This window comes from Pangasianodon hypophthalmus, chromosome 5 (genome assembly GCF_027358585.1).
Source record: "Pangasianodon hypophthalmus isolate fPanHyp1 chromosome 5, fPanHyp1.pri, whole genome shotgun sequence".
NCBI lineage: Eukaryota > Metazoa > Chordata > Actinopteri > Siluriformes > Pangasiidae > Pangasianodon > Pangasianodon hypophthalmus.
Genome location: NC_069714.1, coordinates 20,712,730 through 20,737,586, shown reverse-complemented (window position 1 = coordinate 20,737,586; position 24,857 = coordinate 20,712,730). Strand labels below are relative to the sequence as shown.

General features: G+C 37.5%; 2 protein-coding genes across 10 annotated transcripts; both read left to right on the top strand.

Moving 5' to 3' along the window:
- The first annotated feature begins 1,108 nt into the window (after positions 1 to 1,108).
- On the top strand, positions 1,109 to 7,943 carry prkag3b (protein kinase, AMP-activated, gamma 3b non-catalytic subunit). 7 transcript variants are annotated; one of them, XM_053234583.1, is made up of 13 exons: positions 1,109 to 1,277; positions 2,792 to 2,831; positions 3,020 to 3,132; positions 3,586 to 3,667; positions 4,509 to 4,567; positions 4,673 to 4,718; positions 4,813 to 4,867; positions 4,948 to 5,074; positions 5,234 to 5,399; positions 5,495 to 5,532; positions 5,743 to 5,889; positions 6,212 to 6,247; positions 6,329 to 7,943. In XM_053234583.1, exons 1-13 carry the CDS (start codon positions 1,260 to 1,262, stop codon positions 6,335 to 6,337), a joined length of 936 nt encoding a protein of 311 aa, XP_053090558.1. In that variant the 5' UTR covers positions 1,109 to 1,259; the 3' UTR covers positions 6,338 to 7,943. The 7 variants fall into 7 exon arrangements, with proteins under 7 accessions (XP_053090558.1, XP_053090563.1, XP_053090557.1 ...); XM_053234588.1 differs by having other exon boundaries at positions 6,212 to 6,307; positions 6,559 to 7,943; XM_053234582.1 differs by having other exon boundaries at positions 1,110 to 1,277; positions 6,212 to 6,305; positions 6,409 to 7,943.
- Positions 7,944 to 10,197: 2,254 nt separating this feature from the next.
- fer1l6 (fer-1 like family member 6) lies at positions 10,198 to 24,613 on the top strand. 3 transcript variants are annotated; one of them, XM_026913085.3, is made up of 42 exons: positions 10,203 to 10,520; positions 10,805 to 10,887; positions 10,978 to 11,104; positions 11,186 to 11,240; positions 11,359 to 11,490; positions 11,592 to 11,654; positions 11,746 to 11,824; positions 11,904 to 12,060; positions 12,296 to 12,482; positions 12,662 to 12,854; positions 12,937 to 13,268; positions 13,372 to 13,480; positions 13,581 to 13,761; positions 13,838 to 13,958; positions 14,043 to 14,143; positions 14,496 to 14,586; positions 14,685 to 14,804; positions 14,930 to 15,082; positions 15,208 to 15,388; positions 15,858 to 15,982; positions 16,289 to 16,423; positions 16,910 to 17,059; positions 17,345 to 17,443; positions 17,569 to 17,730; positions 18,605 to 18,785; positions 18,918 to 19,042; positions 19,123 to 19,251; positions 19,347 to 19,392; positions 19,515 to 19,559; positions 19,829 to 19,905; positions 19,998 to 20,126; positions 20,271 to 20,396; positions 20,751 to 20,878; positions 20,955 to 21,125; positions 21,205 to 21,359; positions 21,451 to 21,593; positions 22,234 to 22,322; positions 22,403 to 22,501; positions 22,642 to 22,883; positions 23,355 to 23,512; positions 23,638 to 23,738; positions 23,909 to 24,613. In XM_026913085.3, exons 1-42 carry the CDS (start codon positions 10,486 to 10,488, stop codon positions 24,087 to 24,089), a joined length of 5,496 nt encoding a protein of 1,831 aa, XP_026768886.3. In that variant the 5' UTR covers positions 10,203 to 10,485; the 3' UTR covers positions 24,090 to 24,613. The 3 variants fall into 3 exon arrangements, with proteins under 3 accessions (XP_053090554.1, XP_053090555.1, XP_026768886.3); XM_053234579.1 differs by having other exon boundaries at positions 10,198 to 10,520; positions 10,978 to 11,240; XM_053234580.1 differs by lacking the exon at positions 19,515 to 19,559 and having other exon boundaries at positions 10,198 to 10,520; positions 10,978 to 11,240.
- Positions 24,614 to 24,857: the final 244 nt, after the last annotated feature.

The following is a 24,857-nucleotide window of genomic DNA, read 5'->3' as shown; positions in this document are numbered from 1 at the left end:
ATCTGAAGAAGACTTCAAGAGCAGAAATATAGAGTCCATTCCACAAGATGCAAACAACTCATCCATCAGCAGTAAGAATCAGAAAGCCAGCTTGAAATTTGCAAAGAAATACAGAGACGAGCAACAAAAGTGCAGGAAAGGCCAAAGTGTGGAGAAAAAAAAGGATCTGCCCATGAACCAAAACATACAGGCTCATCAGTCAAGCACAGTTGAGGTAGTGTCCTGGCTTGGGCTTGCATGGCTGCATCTGGAATGGCCTCACTAATCTTTATTGATGATGTAACTCATGATGGTAGCAGCAAAATGAATTCAGAAGTCTACAGAAACTTGTTTGCCAATTTACAGAGAACACATCCAATTTAATTGGGAGGAACGTCATCATGGAGCAAGACAAATACCAACACACTGCCAACACAACTTCATCAGGGGGAAAAAGTGGAAGGTTTTAGATTGGCGAAGTCCATCACCAGTCCTTAATCCAACTGAGTATGCATTTCAAGTCCTGAAGAGGAGACTGAAGGGAGAAACTCCCCAAAACAAACAACAACTGAAAGAAGCTGTGATACAAGCCTGAAAAAGCACCACAAAAGAAGAATGCAACAGTTTGGGTCATCAGCTTGATACAGTTATTGCAAGCAAGGAATATGCAACCAAATATGAAGTGTTATTTATTTTAAGACTCTGTTCCTATACTTTTGTTCACCTAAAAATTGGGTGGTCTGCCACCAAAGGTGCCATGTTCTGAGTTTTTTTTTTTTTTTTTTTTAACACATCAAGATGTAAATATCAGGAAATGAAAGCTGAAATTCTGATTTATTGTCTCATATTCATACTTTGATCTTGAACCTAAATGTATTCAATGTATAATAAAAACAAAAGAATTGGCCTTGCTCCTCTAATGCTTTCAGAGGGGACTGTATTTACATTTTGTACTCTATACTCCTTTTAGTGAGTCATGCTCATGTCAGCACCACAATAACTGTCAATCTTCCTAGCCAAAGTGATTGCAGAAGCTCCTGGTGAGGAATTTGAGCCTGCAGCCCACCCTCTTTGCTGTGTGTACACACAGACTCAACAGCCACACATGCATGATATCCCTTCCCCCATTGGCCCTGTCAGTCCCTTGCATGCCTGGATCGCCTCCTGATTTAGCCAGTGCTGCAGCACTTTGCTTTGCTCAGGGTGACTGAAGAGCAGTTGGAGTATGGTTAGTACAGGGAAGTGTATGCAGTGAACCTGTGAGCCCCTAACCCACAGACATGGACCCTTTCCCTGAGGTAAGATACAGAGCCACTGTGTGTGATCACGAGCAGGTGAGACATATTTTAGCAACAGGTGCTGGCCAGTCATTATAGCATACAGGAATTAAACTACTATGAGGAGTAGAGGTAGGTGCAGTGCAGAGGTATGTGGTTGAAAATGCTGTCATGCACAGGTCTTCTGAATACTGCACTCAAATGTTATTGAGGCAATTATTATTATTATTATTATTATTATTATTATTGTGTTGTTTTATTATTATTATTAACAGCATGCATGTAAATATTTCTTTTTTGCCAATCAGGTAAGTTCTGTGAAAATGGTTACGTTTACATGTGCAGTGGGGCATGTTGGGTTTCACTTGGATATAGCTCATGAATAAAATTGACACAGATAGATGGATACTTTACTTTACTGGTCCTTTAGTGGAATTTGCTTTGTTAAAGCAGCCACACAAAGCATGGTGCATGAAACAAAAGCAATTAAGAAGCAGAGCTGTTACAGCAGTGACCAAACTGGAATGGATAGGAAAAAGATTTGTTTAAAAAAAGGAAAATATGAAATGAATAAATAGAAAATATTAAATAAAAATAAAATAGGATGACATACAGGACTGAAAGTATGATATAATAAACAGTCTCCACACATGGTAGTAAATCCAGGTTCACTTCAAATGATTTGTACAGACTGGTAGCAGTTGACAGGAATCACTTCCTATTGCATTCCTTGCTGCATGGTGGCTGGATCAGCCTGTTGCTGAAGATAGTCTTCAAAATGTATGCTATGAAGGGAGTGGTAGGTGTTGTCCATAATGGTCATCAGTTTTGAGACTTTTTGTAATCATTATTATTGCTTTATTCTGCAATCTTTACTGTACTACCTATTGAGGTGAGAGTACACCATCTGGAGACTGTAAATAATTGTATCTACACAGGCTGATATGCAAAGTGCACAAGATCTAACAAAGAATCAGTTGTCTGTTATGAACCAGACCAGCCTCTCAAGAGCATTCATATAACACAGAGATAGATATCAAAGATATCTCCTACCAGGCCTACCATCCTTTATCACGAAAGGTGGCCACCTACTTTCACAGAAGGAGGCCAGTGCAACCTTCAAGATGCTGAAGCTTCAAGCTGAAAAAGTGTAGAAATGATATCAGATGCTCTATGACTCATGGGTAGAGTCTCTGAGACTGACACTAATACTACAGGAATACAGATTTTGTAACAGAACTGCCTCTCTTCACACAACTGGTTAGGCTCTGATCCTCAAATCTTCAGCTCTCCCTTCACTGGAGTGTGATCGTGATAGTGTTGACAAGCTTTGTTGGTTATAATGATGAATGAGCATCAGTTTGGCAGATGTGGGTCAATTTTAGACAAATGCTGCAGTGAGCCTACATGCTTAATTTGAAACATAGACGTTTCTGCTTACTGGAATTTGCAGTGAGGTTTATTTTGTTCTCTTGAATCTTTACCACTTAATACAAAGAGATCTTTCTTTGAGATCTTTCTTTACCTTTTCCCAGGTTCCCTTTACAGATGATGGTCTTACAATGAAAAGTACAGGTATCTAATTGCGTGCCGTTTGTGTTCGTTGTCTTTGCAAGCACCTAACACTCTCTGCCTATGTGCATTTCTGTGTTGAACCCTATTTTCTAACGTCATACAGTCATGAAAACAATATTAGTTTTCTGGATGCAGAGTCAGACTGACAGCCCTGCAGCAGGGTTCTCCTCCACTGCCTTTTCCTACAGAGCCTTCTCGAGATCCTGACACACACGTCTACACTAAGTTCTTCATGAGCCACTGCTGCTATGATGCCATACCAACCAGCTCTAAACTGGTCATCTTTGATACAACACTGCAGGTGAAAGTCTAAAATTTTCATGTATACAAAATCTAGACTTAACTTGCAGGTTCTCAACTATCCTGATTGTCAAATATATATAAATAATCAGAATTTGACTCAGATGATGAGCTCTCAGTGATGTAGACATTACAATAAGATGACATGGTCACAAACAATATTGGTAATATGACACATATTTTCTATGTATGAAAGTGGAAACTACATACAACTATTGCATTGTAATTTAAAAAAAAAAAGGATATCGCACAGACAATGGTGTTTTGGTGTTTTGTCTCACTGAATTGAAGCAGCCTGGGTACAAGGGGTCAGGGATATATTTTTTTTTTTTTTTTTTTTTTTTTAAAACCCCCTGATGTCTTCCTGCCACTGCCTCTGCCTATGAGCTTCAACTTAGCTGGTTATTCAGGAATTTGTTTATGTATAAGTTTTACCCCTTGGTTTGTAATACAGGTGAAGAAGGCATTCTTTGCATTAGTCGCTAATGGAGTTCGAGCTGCACCTTTATGGGACAACAAGCAGCAGTGTTTTGTAGGTATGTGGACCTGAGCACTGAGTGTTGTGCCCTTTAACCTTTAAAGGTTAGGCCATTTGTGAACCTGAGTCGGATTACTGACACTGAGTAATATCTCGTAACCCATAAATCTGCATTCAGCACTTTATAGGGAATCCTGCTGAGGTTCTTATGAGTGATCCTCCTATTCTAAGCTATATATTTTGTTGATTTTTTATTTATTTATTTATTTATTTATTTATTTTTTGTTAAATTCTTTCTTAAATATTTCACTGTTATTCTGATGCTAAATTAACATAAATTACATAAAATTTCTTAAGAGGTCACTATTATTTACCTCAAATGCTGTTAATTCGTAATATTATCTCTTCCAACAAGTGTCCTTAGACCTCGTCTATTGCTATGATGGCAAAACAGAGCAATGAGCAAATTATTTCTATTAAGAAATGTGGAATATTGCTTGTTGCTATGGTCTGACCCATCACAAGTCCTGACTCAGGGCTTCATTTGTAATGAATCAGCCTCTCTGATGCCAGAGGTCTAACTTTAGACAAGCACCTGGGGCCCAGTGACTTGTGGGAAATGGCAAGACAGTGCTTTAATCCCTAACACCCTTTCCAAGGTATTAATAGCCATTCCACTACACTATGTAATTACTTCCAAGAATAATTTGGGTGCCAGCATTAGCATGATTGCATTTGTTTGTGCATGTTAGTCATAGCTGGTATTATTAACGTTTCCTTTTTTTTTTTTTTTTTTTAACCCCAGCTGAATGTGAGCCAGTGCATCACTGTTAAGTATCAAGTGTCCACTTTAAACCGAGCTCTTTAATTTTTATTTCTTGTTACATGTGTTTTTACAGGGATGCTTACTATAACAGATTTCATTAACATTCTTCACCGATATTACAAATCACCCATGGTAAGCTAGTTGTTCCCATGTTCTTTTTTTTTTCAGTTGTACAGTAATGAATTGACATAGTAATGGATTAATACTTTTATTTCCCTTTCCTGCTTTCTGTTCTAGGTTCAGATCTATGAATTAGAAGAGCATAAGATTGAAACCTGGCGAGGTGATTACGTGAAGTTTTTTTTGTATAGCTTATATTCAGTCACTTATTTTCAATTCCACCAGTGTTTAAGCTCCTGTATCTTTTCTTGTTCCAGAGGTCTACCTTCAGTACTCTGTCAACTCTCTGATCAGCATCACCCCTGAATCCAGGTACAACTAGGGCCTCCACAACTGTTCTTTTTCCCTCTCCAATATCCCAGCAGTGACAGAGATGTGTTTCTCATCATCAGCCTCTTTGATGCTATTTACTCCTTACTGAAGAACAAGATTCACAGGCTGCCTGTTATCGATCCGGAATCAGGAAATGTTCTGCACATACTGACCCACAAACGCATCCTGAAATTTCTGCACATCTTTGTAAGATTTTTTTTTTTTTTTCTTAAATCTTACCACATTGCAGAACTTTGTTGTTCTGTTTAATAGAATAAATCTTTAATTGTTTGTTTAATAGAATTAATTGTTTTAATATCCATAATCTTAATGATTTGTTCTAACAAATTTATTGGGATTTCCCAGGGTTCCATGATCCCAAAGCCTCGATTCTTACAGAAGCGAATTCAGGATGTTGAAATTGGAACATTCAAGAGGATTGCCACAGTCCAGGAGACTGCAACAGTTTATGAGGCATTATCAGTATTTGTTGAACGCAGAGTATCAGCCCTGCCTGTTGTGAATGAACAAGGTATTTTCAATAACCATAAGAGACTGCATATTATCTTGGTATTATAATGTCATTTGGAGGTATGTTGTTTTGAAGTGTGTCTGTTTTGTATGTAGGAAAGGTGGTGGCCCTGTACTCCCGTTTTGATGTCATTGTAAGTAAAATAAGCAATATTCAATGTTCCTACACTTATCAGCTATAAAAAAAAAGGACAATGGGTGAAAGTAAATATGCACCTAATAGTGTAATTCGACACCCTAGAATTTCAAATTAAATGAAATCTGTGAAGGTTATAGTACCTTAATAAAACCATAGCCATGACATATCATAAGAATGTATGTTTCATGCATTTTGTTGGCTATAGAACCTGGCTGCTCAGAAAAATTACAATAACCTGAATATGACAATGCGAGAAGTGATTGAGGGCCGCTCATGCTGCATTGAAGGAGTGCTGAAGTGTTATCCACATGAAACCCTGGAGACCATCATTGATCGCATAGCTGAAGCAGAGGTAAACAAAAATAAATGCATTGATTGTTGCAAATTATTACAATAAGATACATTTTTCTGCACGCATCTTAAACCTGGATGTAGCCACATAAAATGTCTGCATTCAACATAGTGAAAATTTTGTTCAGGTTAGGATTATATTTAACCCATGTTTGACAGTTAATTTGAATCTAGAAAAGCACACTGCTGTTTATTCATATTAACTTAAAATAAGGTCAGAAAAAATTATTTACTACTTAGTTGATTAAAAGGTAAAATTCTACCCAGACATCCATTTTACTGAAGTTATCTGATCTCATGATGGAATGTCTACTGTCCTCTAGGTTCATCGTCTAGTTCTGGTAGACGAACAGGATATGGTGAGGGGAATCGTCTCGCTGTCTGACTTGCTGCAGGCATTGGTTTTAACACCTGCAGGTATTGATGCTCTTTTCTCTTAGCAACTGTAGAGGAGTGATCTCTCCATCACAGTTCCTCCCTGCCCCAGGTAGGCGCTCGCACTTCTCCCTGTATTTTTCAGCCAACTCTGGTGCTTCTCGTCTGCTGCGCCTGTAAATACTTCTTCACCCGATCTGGGCAACATTAGGCTTCTGCTGGACCATGGGGAATGACATGCACATCTGATCTTATTCTGACCTGATCTAAACTGGTAGCCTAGAACGATTACTACTATATCAGAGACCACTTTGCTGGACAAGGTTTCTCTGTGCCAATAAAGGATGTCAGAGTATGAGTGCTCCTCTGAGTTCGACTGTATAATTTTGGTTGCTGATGGCGTTCTATTTTCCAAAGAATTCTTGCAAAACAGTCTTTAAGGAAAAAGAAAAGTTTATGGCCTAGTACACACTAACATGGGTAAATCTGAAATTGCATCTTTTCCTATCTCAAACCTGAGCCTGGTCTGTGCATGTTCTTCCTGTGTCTGTGTGGGTTTTCTTCATTCTCCAGCTTCCTCCCACCTCCCATGTCAGGTAGATGTATTGGCTCAGATAAATTGCCCCTTAGCATAAAGGAGAGAGTGATTGTATGTGTGCATGGGGCAGTGTGATGGACTGGCATCGTATCCAGGGTGTATTCCTGCCTCACCCAGTTTTTCCAGGTTAGGCTCTAAATCCACTGAAACTGCTACCCTGACCGCTTTCCAGTGGACCAGTGGTTTCCATTTTCCCTTTCCATCCACATTAAAACTGTGTTTTCAAACTCTGAAAATTGAATCCACTCTCCAGAGTGAATAAATCTAAAAATGCAGTTATTGTGTGTGTAGTGTGGATAAGTGAAATGTACATGGCATAGATGACAATTCCAAGATGGTGGAACTTACTGCTGTTTTCTGTATTATGTATTTTAATTTCATGTTTAACTACTTTGCATACAAGTATACAAGCAATGCGGTGGCGTGAAAGAAAGCATGTTTTATGTTCATGTTTTCAAAAACAAAAAAGCAAAATGGTTAAATGAAGATGATAAAAATGACATGGGGGGGGGGGCTACATGTCAGTGTGTGTGTATATGTATGTATGTATGTGTGTGTGTGTGTGTGTGTGTGTGTGTGTGTAATATATATATATATTACATATATATCACAAATGATGAAGCATAAATTATTTTATTTTTACTTGTGTATATGTGTATAGTTTTGCTAATAAATGTTTAAGAAACTAGTGTATTTTTATGAAAGGTTTGGAGAAATATAACACTGTTGTGCACTTTACTTGTGTAATGATTGGAACTCACCACTTGCATAAATTATTTGCATAATTTTGAGTACACTATTAGATTCTCTACATGCATATTGTGTCAGATGGAAAGCATTTTCAGCATTGTGACTAGTTACATATTTACAAACTGGACTAAAAGATGATTCTAAGTTACAGATTGTACATAATCATTGCTTTTGTGTACAGAAAGTATGTCAGATTTCCATGTCCCTATGTACCTGCTTAAATATAAAACAATTGAAGTCTAATGTATGACCAATCATGTTTTTCACCTTTTCTAAGTGACTACAGTAAACAAAAGTATAATTAATAAACCAAGCCATGTTTCCTATGGTCATTTTGTCTTACTCTTGTGTTTTTACGTTTTATTGTATATCGTATACTGTATATATTACCATGGTTTATATAAGCAGAAATTGAACAGTACTGAAAACCCATGCCCAACTTCAGCTAACATTTTTTGTGCCCAGAACATTCTGGTTTTGGTTCTGGGAATCTTTTTTTAGTTCCCATTTGGTTTTCCAGGAAATTTTTCATTACAGAAAGAACGTTCACATTTTTTACAGTTCAGTGTTAGTTATGTTAATATCTTTTAAATTATTTGAACCTCTTTCGGGAACCTTGGGGTACTCCATGATGCTTGGAGAATGTTCTCCTACCTTTTTCAACCTGTTTATTATACTGAGACAAACTCACAAACTTAGGTAGTTGTCATAAGTTTTCATAGATGTAATCACTTTCTAATATAACAAGCTACATGCATTATACTGCCAAATGTTTGTGGATACCTGCCCATCACACTCAGATGTGCTTGTTGAACATCCCGTTCCAGATTTAGTCCCCCTTTGCGGTTATAATAACCCCCACTCTTCTGGGAAAGCTTTCCACTAGATTAAGTAGACTAGACTAAGTTCCATTAGTCCACAAATGCACCAATTATTTTGGCAGTGTAAAGAAACACAGAGTAGGAAATACTATATGTGTGTGTGTGTGTGTGTGTGTGTGTGCGCGTGTGTGAATCTGCAAAATGTTAATAATTTTAGAAAATAATAAGAGGGATTATAAAAATTGCATTTTGTTTTTTATTTAGTACTGCCCTGAATAAGCTATTTCACATAGTAGATGTTTACATATAGACCACAAGACACAATAATAACTGAATTTACACAAATAAACCAGCTCAAAAGTTTACATACACTCCTCTAACCTCTCTCATCAACAAGGTGTGTCCATGTGTAGAACTGACACTCACAGGATGTTTTTTGTTCTTGCACCAGTCTGTGTAAACTCTAGAGACTGTTATGCATGGAAATACCAGGAGATCAGCAGGTTCTATAATACTCAAACCATCCTGTCTGTATCTGCTTCATTTTATTCACTGTTACTATTTAAAGTAGCCAGTCAGTGTATATATCTTTGTCACGTTTTTTTTTTAAATTGTAACCTTGATAGATTTAAAAATGACACATTGCCTGACTTCATTGTTCAGCTAAATCTGAATGCACTAGTTCACGGCAATGAGTAGTACACTTGTAGAAGATGAAAAACCATGGTTAATAAAATAAAGGAGGACAAATAGCTGAGTACGATTATTATTTAACTCAATAAACATGCAAGTCAAAGAAACGCTATATCAAAATACTTGAAACATTGACTTTTTTTTTTCAATGAATTATGTTAATGAGAGTATTTGTATATTGTTGCTGTATCTAATGAAGAATCTCACATCTGGGGCATTTCTCAGTGTAAAGTGTGGTCTAGTATATTAATTACTGGTAATCAAATTAATTAGTAGATGTTATAAATAAAATTTGGAGTGTGTTTGATATATTCACCAAATCTGATTTTTATTTTAAGGTATAAAATGGCCAAGCGTTTGTATGTGGCTTATACTAATTGTTCAAACGTTGCGTGTTTGCGTCTGGTTTGTAGTAACCCATAGAGAAGCAGACAGGATGATACAAAGTTTATTCCATCAGGTGCTCCGATCTGCATATTTACCAGGGGTGTATTTGCTCACCTACCAGTTTCTTACATCCTGGTCTTACTCAGCAAACACTGTCCTCAGCTAAACAGTCTAATGTACTGCAGTGTGTTCCTCAAACTGTTTATAGTTACTAAATTCATCACTGAGATGCTGTCATTAAACAGATAAGGAGTTGATCATTTTGTACTTATGGCTGAACATTCTTGATTAATTGGTAACATCTAACTTTGACATTTTATCCAATTTTAATATAGACTGCTCTGTAGGCATTTGATGCTATCATACTAGTGTAAACATGGTTATGACTCATGTGTCATATGTCAAATACATTTATGGTTTCAGTAATCATGTTTTATTATGTAACAAGGATTAGTGAAAATGCAAATATAATTTGTTCTTCATACACAATGACAATATCTTCTATATAGTTGCACAGAAATATGTATATGATTTAAAAAAAAACTGATCAGTAATACTATTAGTATGTCACACTGTGATGCATTTGATTATTAAGGGCAGCAGGTATTTTGATAACTATATTTTTGCATTGCCGTTGTTAACATATAAAAGAAATGAATATGTTAAATACAATGGAAATAATTTGGTGATATTATAATTGTTGTTATTTTTCTTATAATAGTGTTCATTGCTGTATCATGTTGCAAGAGTACAAACATACAGTTGCAACTCAAGTCCACCCCTGTTTATCCTTTTGCCACAGAAAGTCAAATAGACTTGAGAGGGAGGGAATGTTGGTTCCTCAGCTTTGTGTCAGCAATACCTTCACGAAGCTACTCGGAATATCAAGTATACATCTGTCTTAACCCGTCTGGTGCAATGGTCTTTCAGAAATAGGTTTTATTTTCTTGACCAAAGTTTCTAAAAAGTAAGTATGGATCAAGACAAAGAGAGCTCTGGATCACAAAGGTAAGGCATTGATCAGAATTAGTTTATTATCTAAATGAGACTAACTTTGTTCTAGATCGTAACAATCTTTGTGTGTGTGTGTGTATATATATATATATATATATATATATATATATATATATATATATATATATATATATATATATTATAAACAAAAAATATATGCTTTATGTTTGTTGATGTTTCACACTATCACTGTGTACATCACATGTGTGAGAAAGGGAGGAAGGATGACAAGGATGTTTTTAATAGTAAATATGTCAGTATTCTTTCATGCTTTCCAGCAAAAATGTCTTTGGATTAAAAGTGAAGAAGAGGAAGAAGAAAGCCAGCAAAGCTCTAGTCTTTGCGAACAAAAGTGCTCAGGGTATGGTCTCCGAAGTAAATACAGATTCACTTAAAGCTGCAGAACTCTTTATGGGCATTAACCTGATTAACCATATCTCAATCTTTCTAGATTATTCTGAGAGTAAAAGTGCTACTGAAGAACCACCAGGTGTAGAAGGTGTTGAAGTCCCTCAGCCTGGCAGTGACCCTGGTCTCTCTGCCTACTTGTCCTTCAGAGAAGTTACCAATACCAAGAGGTGCATGATTTTTACTTCTCAATTTAATATGTGGTTTACAAAGAGTGTATTTGTTGTCTGTGCTATTCTTTGTCTTAATAGATCCAAGCCTGTGGCCAAGATTTTGGAAAGTGAAAGTAAACCACAGACTTTTCAGGTAGAAATGAATTAACTTTATCTATATTTAGAGATTGAATGACTATTTAGTTTTTTTTATTCACTATCAAATGAAGAATTACTAAAGAAGTGACTAATTTTGTGACAAATCCCCTAAGATTTCCATCAACATCACAGAGGCTAGACAGCTGGTTGGTGAAAACATTGACCCCAGTGTGGTCATTGAAATCGGAGACGAAAAGAAACAGACATCAGTAAAAGAGGGCACCAATGCACCGTTTTACAATGAGGTGACTTCCCCTTACCTTACCATTCAAGCTTTCCAGATCTGAATCTGATTGTTTCTTGTATCATAAGTAAAATAAATCATTACCGTTTTTCCCCCAAACAGTATTTCGTGTTTGACTTCTTTGCACATCAAGAGATATTTTTTGACAAAATCATTAAACTATCAGTAAGTATATTAGTATATAATAAAATAAATGATTCCAGCGTCAACCAGGTGAGATTTAGGAAATGTGATATGGTCTTTTTTATTCCGAAAGGTAATGCATTCAAAGATCATGAAAAGCTTTTGCGTGGGAACATTTAAGATTGATGTTAGAACCGTCTACAATCAGCCTGGTGAGAGTTCCCTTATTTAAATGACACGTTGTATTTTCCTTTGTTCTCCAGATCATAACTCCCGTCTTGTCTGTTCCAGGTCATCAGTTTACCAATAAATGGGCAGCTCTTATGGATCCTACAGATGTCAGCACAGGAGTCAAAGGTCACTTGAAGTGTGACATCTGTGTGACGGGGAAAGGAGATGTGTTGCCCCATTCTCAGAAGTTTAGTGACCCTGAAGAGCAAATAGAAAAGTAATTTCTCATCATTTTATTTGTTTAGAGAATGGGTAAAGTGGAAGAGATTATGTCTGTAATTATCTGTATCACTCCATGTACAATCTCACGTTCAGTAAGGTTACAACTCTGTCAATATTCTGCTTTCCAAGTTATGATGAACTACTTGCACTCTATTACTTTAATGCACACAATACTGAAGAACTGACCCTCTACAATAATAATTTAAAAAAAAAATCCTGTTTTGATCCAGGAACCCACTGCTGCCTGAAGGTTTCCCATCTATGCGCCCATGGGCCCGTTATTATGTGAAAGTGTACAGAGCAGAAGGTCTTCCCAGGATGAATTCTAGCATCATGGCTAATGTGACCAAGGCGTTTGTTAGCGACAACACAGCTCTTATAGATCCATATGTGGTAGTATCTTTCTTTGGACAGGTGGTAAGTCTATTTAACCAGCATTAATAAGCAGTGTTCAACACACTAAACAATCCATTTACACTTTTGTGAGTGCAAGAAGAGCAACAGTGTCATTTATGTGGCACAAAAAATTGGATTCACAGAACTATTCAGTTTATTTTTGGTTAGAGACTCACTTTTGCTCAAAATGCTTCCAACAGGGCCGGACCTCCACACAGAAGAACTCGGCAGACCCTGTATGGAATGAGCAGGTGGTATTTAAAGAGATGTTTCCTCCTTTGTGTCAGAGGCTAAAGATACAGGTACTGGATGAGGGTAGCATGAATGATGTAGCCATTGGGACTCACTACCTTGATCTGCGCAGAATTTCCAATGACCAGGATGGCGATAATGGTATATTTTGGATTTGATCAAAGATTATTTGTGTGAGAGTATGTATGATGCTTTGCAATTGGTATTTCTCTTTGTTATTTAGGTTTCCTCCCCACATTTGGTCCTGCCTGGGTCAACATCTACGGTTCAGCCCGTAACTCTACTCTTGTGGATGATAGTCAGGACATGAATGAGGGAATAGGGGAAGGGGTATCATTTAGAGGAAGGATTTACATCCAGCTAACTGTGGAGATCCTGTCTGGAGGGGCTGAGTCAAAACCTCTGCTCTCTATGAAGATGCCTTTTAAAGATGCTAAGGGTGGGAAAGCAGCAACTAAAGACCCTAAAGCTGCAGCAGGAGGGGCAGGTGGAGGAGAGGAGGACAAAAGCAAGGCTATGGGAGCCATGGTACTGCCTGTGGATCCACCTGAAATGGTGAAGAGCTTATACACTTTCTGTCAATTATTCTGTCTAGTCTCAAGTTTCTGTCTACAGTTGAAGCATTAATCTGTGTTGGTTTATTTGTTTAATTGCATAGATCAGTGATGAGGACAAGGAGAACTTCCTGCTGTTTGGTGCTGTGTTTGAGGCTACTATGATTGACAGGAGGATTGGTGACAAACATATCACTTTTGAATTCACTATTGGTAATAATAATAATAATAATAATAATAATAATGTTGACAGATATTTCACTTTGGTCATGATCATATGCAAATTGTTATTTATACAACTTTGCTCATCCAGGAAACTTTGGTAACTTTATTGATGGTGCCACTCTACCAACCACCAAGAAAAAAGTAGAGAAAGGTCCTGATCCTTTAAGCCAAGAAACTGCCATGACTACTCCTCTTCTAGAAGGTCAAACATCAAAGCCGTGCAAATCCACCACACCTCCAGAGAAGCCTCTTATTGGAGATGGAATCAGGTAGAGTCACAGTTCTTCATTTTCATGCCAATCTTTTAAAGCATTTCACTGCGGTTTTATTATCTTGTATGTGCAGGAACTACTTATATTTACCCATTTCGAATAAGAAACCATGTGTCCATGTGTGGAGCTGCTGGGAGGACTGGACATACCGCCTCCACCATTCTAACATGCTGGACAGGATTGCCATCATGTTTGTAAGTTAGCATACAGTTCTTCAGAATTACACCAAGTGAGCTGTTGATGAGTTACCGCTTATGATCATGTCATGTCTGAACCAGGAAGAAGGAGTAGCCAAGGTGACAGAACTGGACAAGCTGGTGGATCCATGCGCCGAACCTTTTATGTGTGCTGTTTTACAAGAATTTTGTAAGGATGCCAGGTATAGAAAAACTGTATTTCTCCCCATATAGCAAATAGGTACTGGTCCAGTGGCAGTCATGAAATGCTGCCATGAAATGGCAATAATCTCTTTCGCAACAGCTTCAACATGATGACACTATCCCTCAAGTATGATAAGAACCAGAAATCCATTTGCATTTGGATGTTATCAGCCCACAGTACACCTTTCATTATGTATTTAAACTCAAATATATTTGGAATATGAATTGTCTGCTATCTGGATCCTGAACTACATGGTTAACTACATGATTAAGTACCACCTTAACTTTATTTGATCATATAATTATCATCTCTTCATGCTTTATGACTATAATACTCTATTGCATCTCTAGGGAGTTTATCAGTTTTGCTGAAAAGAAGGCGAAAGGAACCCATTTGACAGTGTTAGATAAGAAGAGGCTCATATTGTGCAAACAGGAACTGGTGAGGGATCACAAGCAACACAGCGGGCAGACTGAGCTTCTACACTTCTCTTTATTAATTGTTGTGACTATTTGATTTTGTCACTCTCTCTTCATTAGGAGAGCATGATAGGAATAGCTGGAACCATCATGGAACCAAAGAGAAAACCTCTAACTGTCAAAGAGATGCTGAGAGAAGCACAGATACTCACACACAGAATCAGATTCCTGGTGGAAGAGGTCTGTGCACAGTTTTATCCTTGTCCTTCTGTGTGTGTGTGTGTGTGTGTGTATATACATGGAATCATATTTAAGTGTCTTTACCATTTTTAATAATACTGTGCTCTGTCTCATGTTGGTCTCAGCCACAGCACACACTGCCAGACGTATTTGTGTGGTTGCTCAGTAATAATAAACGCATAGCGTATGCCCGCATCCCTGCACGCCACCTGCTTTACTCTGATAAACTTGTGGAAAGAGGGAGAGACTGTGGCAAGATCAAAACCTTGTTCCTTAAGGTATTGTACTCCTAAATGCCATTCTTATATATTATGTTAAATATTTTATTTTTATCTGAAAATTTGTTTTCAGTTAAAAATTTTATTTCCTTTCCAATTTTAATGTCTGATAATTCCTTTCGCAGCCCCCGTCCAAGCGTGGAGCAGCTGGCTGGATAGTGCAGGCTAAAGTGGATGTGTACTTGTGGCTGGGCAGCTGCAGAGAGATGTCCCATATGCTGGAGAATCTCCCAGCAGGCTTTGAGCCACAGGGGTCATCATCAGAGGAGGGTACAGGCTCTCTTCCTGAGAGTTTACTCTATAAAGGTAACAGTCATCAGGAGGTTTTAATGATAATTTAGAGCAGCCTTTTTTATTGATTTATTACAATGCCCTTTAGCTGTTGATTTTAGCAGTTCTTTCCTGGCGTTCTATAAAGACACGAAAAGTATTATGAGCAAATAAAGCAAGAAAGGAGAAATTACAAAAATGAACAAAAATGACAAATTGTAGTAAAATTACACAAAAGAATAGTTCTGACATTTATTTACATTTATATCAGTTTTTGCAACCTTTTTGCCTAGACATTTTTTCCCAGATCGATAGAAGTTTTCACTGATCAGAAACACGCAAATTGTAAAATCAGAGAGAAATGCAACTAAATATTAATATTCACTCATACTCTCACACAGAAATACGTAACCTATGTAAGTGCTAGTACTCGGGACTATAGCAGTGACGAGTTATGAGGCAGTGAGTCATATTTTGAATGATACAATCCTGTCCTACTTTTCAGACCATCATAAGTTTCAGCTGAGGGCTCATATGTACCAGGCTCGTGGGCTCATTGCAGCAGACAACACAGGCCTGTCAGACCCCTTCGCCAGAGTATCCTTCCTCTCCAACACTCAGTCCACAGCAGTAAGCACATCTATCATTTGAGAGATGTGATGCTAATAACAAATCTGTCCAACATTCTTTGAGATACACACACTTTTCAGGAATAACTCTACTGTCAGGAAGCTTTGTTGTTGAGCTTTTGATATGCTTACACTGTTTCTGTAAATCAGAGGACAGCAGGCCACATTTTTTCTAAACATATCTCATGCTTTTTGTTACAAACTTAGGAAACACTGGGCATGGTGTTTCATACAAAATGAGAACACTCTGAATAAATGTATATACCCTTTTAACCTTTAACTTCATTTAACCTATGTTTTCCCTTAGATAATTGACCAGACTCTTACCCCAACATGGAACCAGATGTTGATGGTAAATAAGGTGTCTCTGTATGGAGATCTCAGTGAGATAGTAAAAGAGCCAGCTCTTGTTGTTATTGAGGTCTACGATGAAGACGCACTGGTAAGAGATTCCATAATTTCATTGATGCTGTGCATTTACATGTTCTTACAATTTTAAATGGATTTTAAAGCTCACTTGATAAGTAGTAAATGATTTATAGAGCAAAAATCTTCATTACTACTAAGGCTTACTTTTATGTACCTTTTGCTTATTTATAGGTAAAACCTTAAAGGAAAACTCTACTCCCAAACACATTAAATATGTTTATATTGAAATATTTGTGATTATGGTGCTAATTTGTTGACAGTGCTACATTTTCATTATTCCTGTGCAAAGATAGGGGTTGTCTGCCTCTCTGATATCACGGGGGAAGTGAAAAAATTAAAAGCATGCTGATGAAAGAAGTTTAAACTTAAAAATTCAACTCAGAATTTCATTAGAAAATGAATCTTGGGTGCTGATGAAGACCACATATTAATTATAACTTAATATGCAAGTCATTCAGGGTGGATTTTTCCTTTAAAATGCCATTTTTTCTATTCATAGGGTAAGCCAGAGTACCTGGGCTCCACTATAGCTGTGCCAGTGGTCAGGCTCAATGAGGAGCCATACACACCAGCTCAGCTGCAGTACAGTCCACTTTTTTATGGTAGCATATCCGGTGGCGACATACTTGGAGCTTTTGAGCTTATCCAGGTACAGAACAAAAATCATACAAGCTACTTAAACAGGTCAATTTCTCAGGGGTTATTTGATATTTAGGGATAATCTCACCACATTTATCTCATATTTCCTGATTACTCTGCATTATTTTGTATTACCTCATATTACTGATTACTCTGATTACTCTGCATTATGTTGTATTATTTCATATTACTGAATACTCTGCATTATGTTGTATTATTTCATATTGTATTAAATGAATGACATAGTGCTGAAACTTTTTGAAATCCATGCAAAACCATAAACTTAAATGTAAAGACAGGAAAGCATCCTCTACCTGAGATAGAGGAGCCAGAGGGCCAGATCTACCCTGTGCCTTCATACATCCGACCTGTGCTCTGCAAATACAGAATTGAAGTGAGTTTAACATTATTATTTAGATTTAAAATTATTTTTATTTATGTATTACTTTTTGCTCTGAAAAGTATCACTTTTCATGTGTTAAAAATTGTGCAGTGTATAAAAGAAGATGTGTGATTTAGGTTCTCTTCTGGGGGTTGAGAGAACTGAAAAAGGTGCAGCTCCTGCCTGTGGATCGGCCCCAGGTCTTCATTGAGTGTGCAGGAAAAGGCGTTAACTCCTCTGTGATACAGAGCTACAAGAGCAACCCAAACTTCACCGTGCTTGTGGACTCCTTTGATGTGGTAATGATGTCCTAATGTCCTAGTCATCTTCCGTTTCTCAAAAAGTATTGCATTGTTTTGTGTGGTGATGATTGTTACTAAGGCGTTTTGTATTACATCTTATTTCTGTTTAACTTGATAATGATCTCAGTGTCTTACACAGCAATCCACATTGTATTTTGAGTAGCTAGTGTGGGGCAGTCCAAAAGTACGTATATAATTAGCTTGGTACCAATATGGAGAATACAATGATCAGGCCTGTGCACGACACAGCTGATTTGCATTTGGTGACATCCACAAAACTACATAAAAGTCAAACCTTACACACCTGAAATAATGAGCAAAAGGCAAAAAAAGCCTTTCTCAGAGATCGAAGTGAAGGTTATTTTTGACTCATGTCTATGCCAATAAAAAATATATTATTTAACAGCGTAACAGCACCTGAAAGGTCAAATTGTCAAGTTAATTACAGAAAAGGTGAGAAATTAGGATACCAACGTCCTTCCAAAAAAAAAAAAAAAAAAATTTCAGGAATTTTCACAAATACCAAATTTCTTGTGTAAATGCTCCTACAAACAGTTCATTCAGTTCCAGATTGATAAATAAGGCCCAGTGTCCAGTCGCAATTCTGAATGAATTTGGAGAAGACAACAGAGACAAGTGCCATTTGCCATGTTCATTGCTGTTATCACTGTGGTTATTACAGGTTGATTAGGTCCTTCACTGCCTTCCTGTTATTTTTGTCCACACCTGTCACAAGTTTCTGATGGAAAGAAGCACTGCACTTTGGGAAAAAACACATGAAACTCAGTTAGACTGATCAAACTGTGTTGCATTTTGAGAAATCCAGAAATGGATGGTTTGTCTAAACATAGTTCCCTGTTCTTCTATGAAGGAGCTGCCTGAGAATGAGTACCTCCACCCTCCTCTCACAATCACTGTGGTGGACTGGAGAGCCTTTGGCAGGAGCACTCTGGTGGGCAGCCATGTCATAAACAACCTGGGCCTGTTCAAATACACGCCTCCATCTTTACCCCCTCCCAGACAACTTCCACCTGAGCCAGCCATCATAGAGCGTAATGGGCTTTTTTTTTTTTTTAATCTTGACCAAGATTTTCAAAACACATTTTCTTATGACAGTACTGTATATAGGAGCTATACCATAATCTCTGTTATATCTATTGAACTGAATGTCTGTTCATTCCTAGTTGCACCACTTCCTGGACAAGAGGGCACTGAAGCACAATCCAGTGAGGAAGTATACATAACTATAGAGCAGGAGGAGATCAGCAAACCTTCTCAGACACCTGAGCCAGTGCCTCAGGACAGGAAGGTAGATTAAACACTCAGATGTACATACGCAACAAAATATCAGTGCTGCTGAATAGTCCCTGTTATTACTCTTTCACACAGGACAGAGTCTCTACAAAGAGCAAGCGAAGATCTACTAAAAGGAAGAAACGCACTGCTGCTGACGAGTCTGCTGACAGCGTCATTGACTGGTGGTCTAAGTACTACGCTTCAGTAGAGAAAATCCAAATGGTCAGATTAAACTCTTAACACCATTGCAATCCTAATTCTAGTCTGTTTTATTTTACTTGGTAGTTTTAATAATCATGTAATATTTTCATCCATAGTCAAAACAACGAGAGGCCAACCCATTTCCACACATCTACGAAGCTGGTAAGAAGCAGAATTTGATTTTATTAGCCCATTACACTAACCATCAGTTCTTCAGTAGAACTGAAACACATCCTGCAAGTTTTAGCCCCGTTCAGACACACACGTGTTGTGATGTATTGCAGTACCTCCTCTTCAGAACTTGCTCACAGATGGAATAACCACTATGGGTAAGACTAGCTGGAGAAAATCCAGTACATTGCATGCAGCTGTTCTGTTAGTGGACAAAACTACTTATCAGTAAAAAATGAACAAAAAGAAACGAACACTGGCAGACCATAACTATACCAAATGGGGCTTAAAAACAACAGAGAACATTATGCAAAACATGATTATTACTTTTTGTACAGTATCTTTTCTTTTTTTTTTTTTGCTAAACTCATGCAATTTCTAACTGAAACCCAAAACCACATAATAAATGTTGCATTTTATCTTGAAGCTAAGGGAATGAAAGAGAAGAAAATTGAGTTTAACTTCAAGAATGTAATGGAGCAGACCAAGATTGCAACTTTAACGGTAACTACTGTCTACTGTCTACATCTAAAAATGTGTAGTTTATAGATGACCTGATATAAAGTGCCTACTCCTTTTTCTCTTGCTCCCTGTAGATATATGACAAAGAGCTAGAGGCAGAGTTTGGTCCTTTTGATGACTGGGTCAAAACCTTTCAACTGTTTCGTGGTAAGGCAAATGAAGAAGAGAGCTCTGGTGCTGAGAGGTTTGTTGGGAACTTTAAGGTGAGTGAATATTGCGTAAGAGTTTCTGTGAATATAATTGTTTTATTTGTAAATATTACACTACCAGACTGACACAACAAATGATTTTTAATAGTCTGATTAGATAGAGACTACATAAAATGTCTGTTCAATGTCATTCCCCAGGCTGGGTTTTGTCTGTACAAGCTGCCTGATGGTGACGGGTCTTTGGACTCTGGAGAGTATAAAATAAGCCAGGGTATTCCCCCCAACTCCACTGTAAATGTCCTGATCCGTGTGTATGTTGTTGCAGTAAGTTTTCATCTAACTCTTTCAGAAATACTAGTCTACTATTCATCTGCAATGCAAGCTTGTATTTCAGTGTATCCACTGTTCTGTATAAGACACCATCTGGACATTTTCTTTCACATACAATATGGTAATAGGGATTTTTCAACAACAGTGTGAAGTCTGCATTACTTAATCATCAATGCATGTAATTTAAGCACTGCTCTTGCAGGTGAATTTGGTCTGTAGAAATTCATTCAGCTCTGCTGTTCCTTACAAATACCTGAAACAGGACATACAGTATATAATCACAATTCACAGACACAATCCACAGAAATTGACAGATTTTTGTGCATGCTGCTTTGAATTCCTAATTAGGCCTCAAACCTCCATCCAGCCGACCCTGATGGAAAGGCAGATCCTTATATTGTGCTGAAACTAGGAAAAAATGAAATCAAGGACAGAGACAACTACATCCCAAAACAACTCAACCCAGTGTTTGGCAGGTAAGAATCTTAGAAAGATAGCGGATGGTAGTTTATGTTTTTTTCTATGATTAGTAAAAATCATTTTTTTCATCAGATCGTTTGAAATTCAAGCCTCTTTCCCCAAGGAATCCTTACTGAGGGTTCTCATCTATGACTATGATGTTATTGGTGGTGATGATTTGATTGGAGAGACACAGATAGATTTGGAGAACCGATTTTATAGCAGACACAGAGCAACCTGTGGCCTCCCAACTGAATATGCCATGTGAGTATGAACATAAACCTTAAAGTTCCTCTATGGTTTATCCTTATATGTAATCTCCTTTTTCTTATATAACTGATAGTGAGGGCTACAATGCCTGGAGAGATTCCATTAAACCGACTGATTTGCTGATTAAGCTATGCAAAGAAAACAAACTTGACAGCCCTCGCTTCACTCCTGGTAGAATCACCATTGGAGAAAAGGTTTACACCGGAAAAACAGTCTTTGCTGATGAGGGTGATTATAATCACATAAACTGAATACATTTCTGAAGATAAATGTTCTGAATGGTTGAGTGTCAAGCTGAGAGAGTGCTTTTACATTGCAGATCAGGTAGTTGAGTCCTACGAACATTTGGCACTGAAAGTACTGCAAAGGTGGGAAGAAATGCCAGGTATGGGCTGCAAACTGGTGCCAGAGCACATCGAGACCCGCACCCTATACCTAAAGGACAAGCCTGGCATGGACCAGGTAATTCTTAGTTACATTAAACCTTTTACAGCTCTGCTAGTTTTGTATGGCAGTGAGCTACTATCATTAGGTTTTTGTCTGGTGAGGCTCTCTCCAGGGTCTTAACAAATACCTGATTATGGTTTTATAAACCAAACGTTAATGCCTGCAGGTTTTTTTTATTGGTGAAGACCTTGGGGTAGAACATTTGGTAGAACCATCATCCTGAGCTATGAGCAGTTATAACATAGCAAGGGTCTGCACAGGGTAGAGAGTGTAAATCAGAGTTAGTTTGCAAAGTGCATACAATTCCTTTGGAGCTTTAATCCTACTGTAGAAGGCCTAGATTTTTATCTCAGCCGAGCTTTATTTGGTGGTCAGTTTATGGCTATCTAAGAATGGTAAAGCGTTAGCAGAATTTTAAGTGACACTCTTTAAAGTAATGCTGCTTTCCTATTAGACATTGGGCTAACTAGCGAACATCAGTTTGTCAGTGCAGACCATCAGTTCTCACATTGGGGATAAATCCATATAATGACTGGCTTGTGTGGTGAAAAATATTCAGGTTAGTGTCAAAGTGATAATTGTAGGTCTGAACCTGATAAAGAATTCAGAGATGAGAATTCAGATAGATTCTCCTATATCCATGTGTATTCTTTAGGGCCAGGTGCAGATGTGGGTAGATATCTTTCCTATGGACATGCCTCATCCTGGACCTCCTGTGGACATTTCCCCCCGCAAACCCAAAGGGTAACACTGCATAGTTAATTAGACATTAACCATCTTTGTGCTGTGCAGTTACTGATGTACTATATTTCTTATTTACAAAGATATGAATTGAGGATCATAATCTGGAACACAGAAGATGTCATTTTGGAAGACACCAATTTCATAACTGGCCAACAGTCGAGTGACATCTACATTAAAGGGTAAATCTGTGCTGTGTGCTTAACCAGTGAAAAGACTGGACTGTACACTATACTGACACATTTGTGGCAATAAGCATCTGCATGAATATAGTCTCTTACCAGTTATGAGATATTTCACTCTTCCTTCTATGAATCCTCAGGTGGCTGAAGGGCCTTGAAGATGATGGCCAGGAAACAGATGTCCATTACAACTCTCTGACTGGTGAGGGTAACTTCAACTGGCGCTTCGTGTTCCCCTTCCACTACCTTCCAGCTGAGAAACTGGTGGTGGTCAGCAAACGTGAGAACATCTTTTCTCTGGACAAGACAGAGCAGAAGCTGCCTGCAGTCTTAGTGCTACAGGTGTGGGACTTTGAGAGGTTGTCTTCTGATGACTTCCTTGGTAAGACAGCATACTACATTGTAACAGTACCGAGAATTCTGCATGTTAGAATTAGCTACAGTTAAGCGCAAATGTTTGCACCCTCATATGTTTCTGCAACAAACTTCACAATTGAGAGTATCCAAAAGCTGTTTAGAGGATACAGAACAGGTTGTAGGCAGTTGTATGGTGGGAATACAATTTATTAGAGAATATTTGTATCACATTCTGACAGGGAAATTAAAAATTTATAATAAATATAATAATATTATATTTATTATAATAAATATAACTTAAATATCCTTGTTTTCTTTTTTTTAAATTTTGTCCTAAGGTTATGCAAACTTTTGCACTCAACTGTATGTGCCATTGGAAATGTTTACCAGAATTTAGACTTCTGTTATTATATAAAGAATACAGATGTGAAATGTTTTTGTTTATTTCAATTTCGCAAGTTACCTATGATGTCATATCTACGTTTCATTTTTCCAGGCTCAGTGGAGTTGGACCTGCATTGGTTTCCTCGTGGTGCCAAAAAAGCAAAAGAATGTAAGATGGATATGCTAAATAACCACAGTGAAAATATATCCATCTTCCAGCAGAAACGTGCCAAAGGCTGGTGGCCTTTTGTGAAGGCTGATGAGCTTACAGTATGTTAACTGTCTTTTATTCTGTACAGATTAACTCAAAATTAGTTAAGTAAAAAAAAAAAACCTACAATGTGTGGCTTACTCTGTACATTTACCGGAATTAATATTTAACTGTTTTGCTGTAGGGAAAAGTGGAAGCTGAATTCCACTTGGTAACAGCTGAAGAAGCAGAGAAGAACCCTGTAGGTCGAGCACGCAAGGAGCCAGAACCACTAGAAAAACCCAAGTAAGATTAATGTAAAAACTTATGTACTTTTACTAAAAAACATATAATTGGCTTACAAATGGGAGAAAGAGTAATAACTCTAGCTGTATTGTGAACCCTTTTCCTTGACTTGAATTAGTGAATGGCTATAAAGTCAAGTATTAAATCAATATTTTGTTCTCTCTTTCTAGTCGACCAGATACAACCTTCTCTTGGTTTGTGAACCCATTTAAGTGTTTCTTCCATCTGATCTGGAAGAACTATAAGAAGTACATTATAGCTGCCCTGTTGCTGCTGATCCTGGCACTGTTTCTTGCCTTGCTTTTCTACACACTGCCGGGGGCGATCAGCAACAGGATCGTCAGTGGATGATCGATCGCTCTTGATAATGAGGCATATGGCAATAAACACAACTGCTGATGGCAGATTATTGCACTGTATGGGACTAGTATTTATATTGATAGTATCTTCTATTTACAAACCTAGAAAAAATCTGAACTATAAGCCTTTATCATGAGGTGACTACAATGAGAAGACAGCAAATGACAAGTGCCATTAACTGTGTATTTTCAGAGATGCTTATTAGTTCAGTCAGAGTCTAAAGTTGGAACCGATGTAACCATTAAAACAGATGAATTAGTAACTAGTAACAAGTAACTAAAATGTTAAGATGTAAGATTTCTATTACATTTATTCTTATATAATTGTGCAATAGCAATAGGACTTTGCTAGTGGTGGTGTATTAGCTCACACTTTTCTACACTGTTGTTTTTTTATATATGGCTCTGTGTGTTTTCATTAGAAACTGGAAAATCAGGTGTTTTATTTGTCAATTACTTATATGTATCAACAAGTGATATGTAAGAAGTAAAGCAATTGAAGTTTGTTAACAATAATGACAGTAGTAATGCTTTCAATTAAAAAAAGCTTAAACCAAACACCCACCCCCACACACACACACACACACACACACACACACACACGTCACTTTAATAGGAACACCTGCTCACTTTTGCAGTTATCCAATATCAGCCAATCATGTGGCAGCAGAATTCATAAAATCATGCAGATACACATCACGAGCTTCAGTTAATGTTCACATCAAACATGAGAATGAAGAAAAAGTGTGATCTCTGTGAT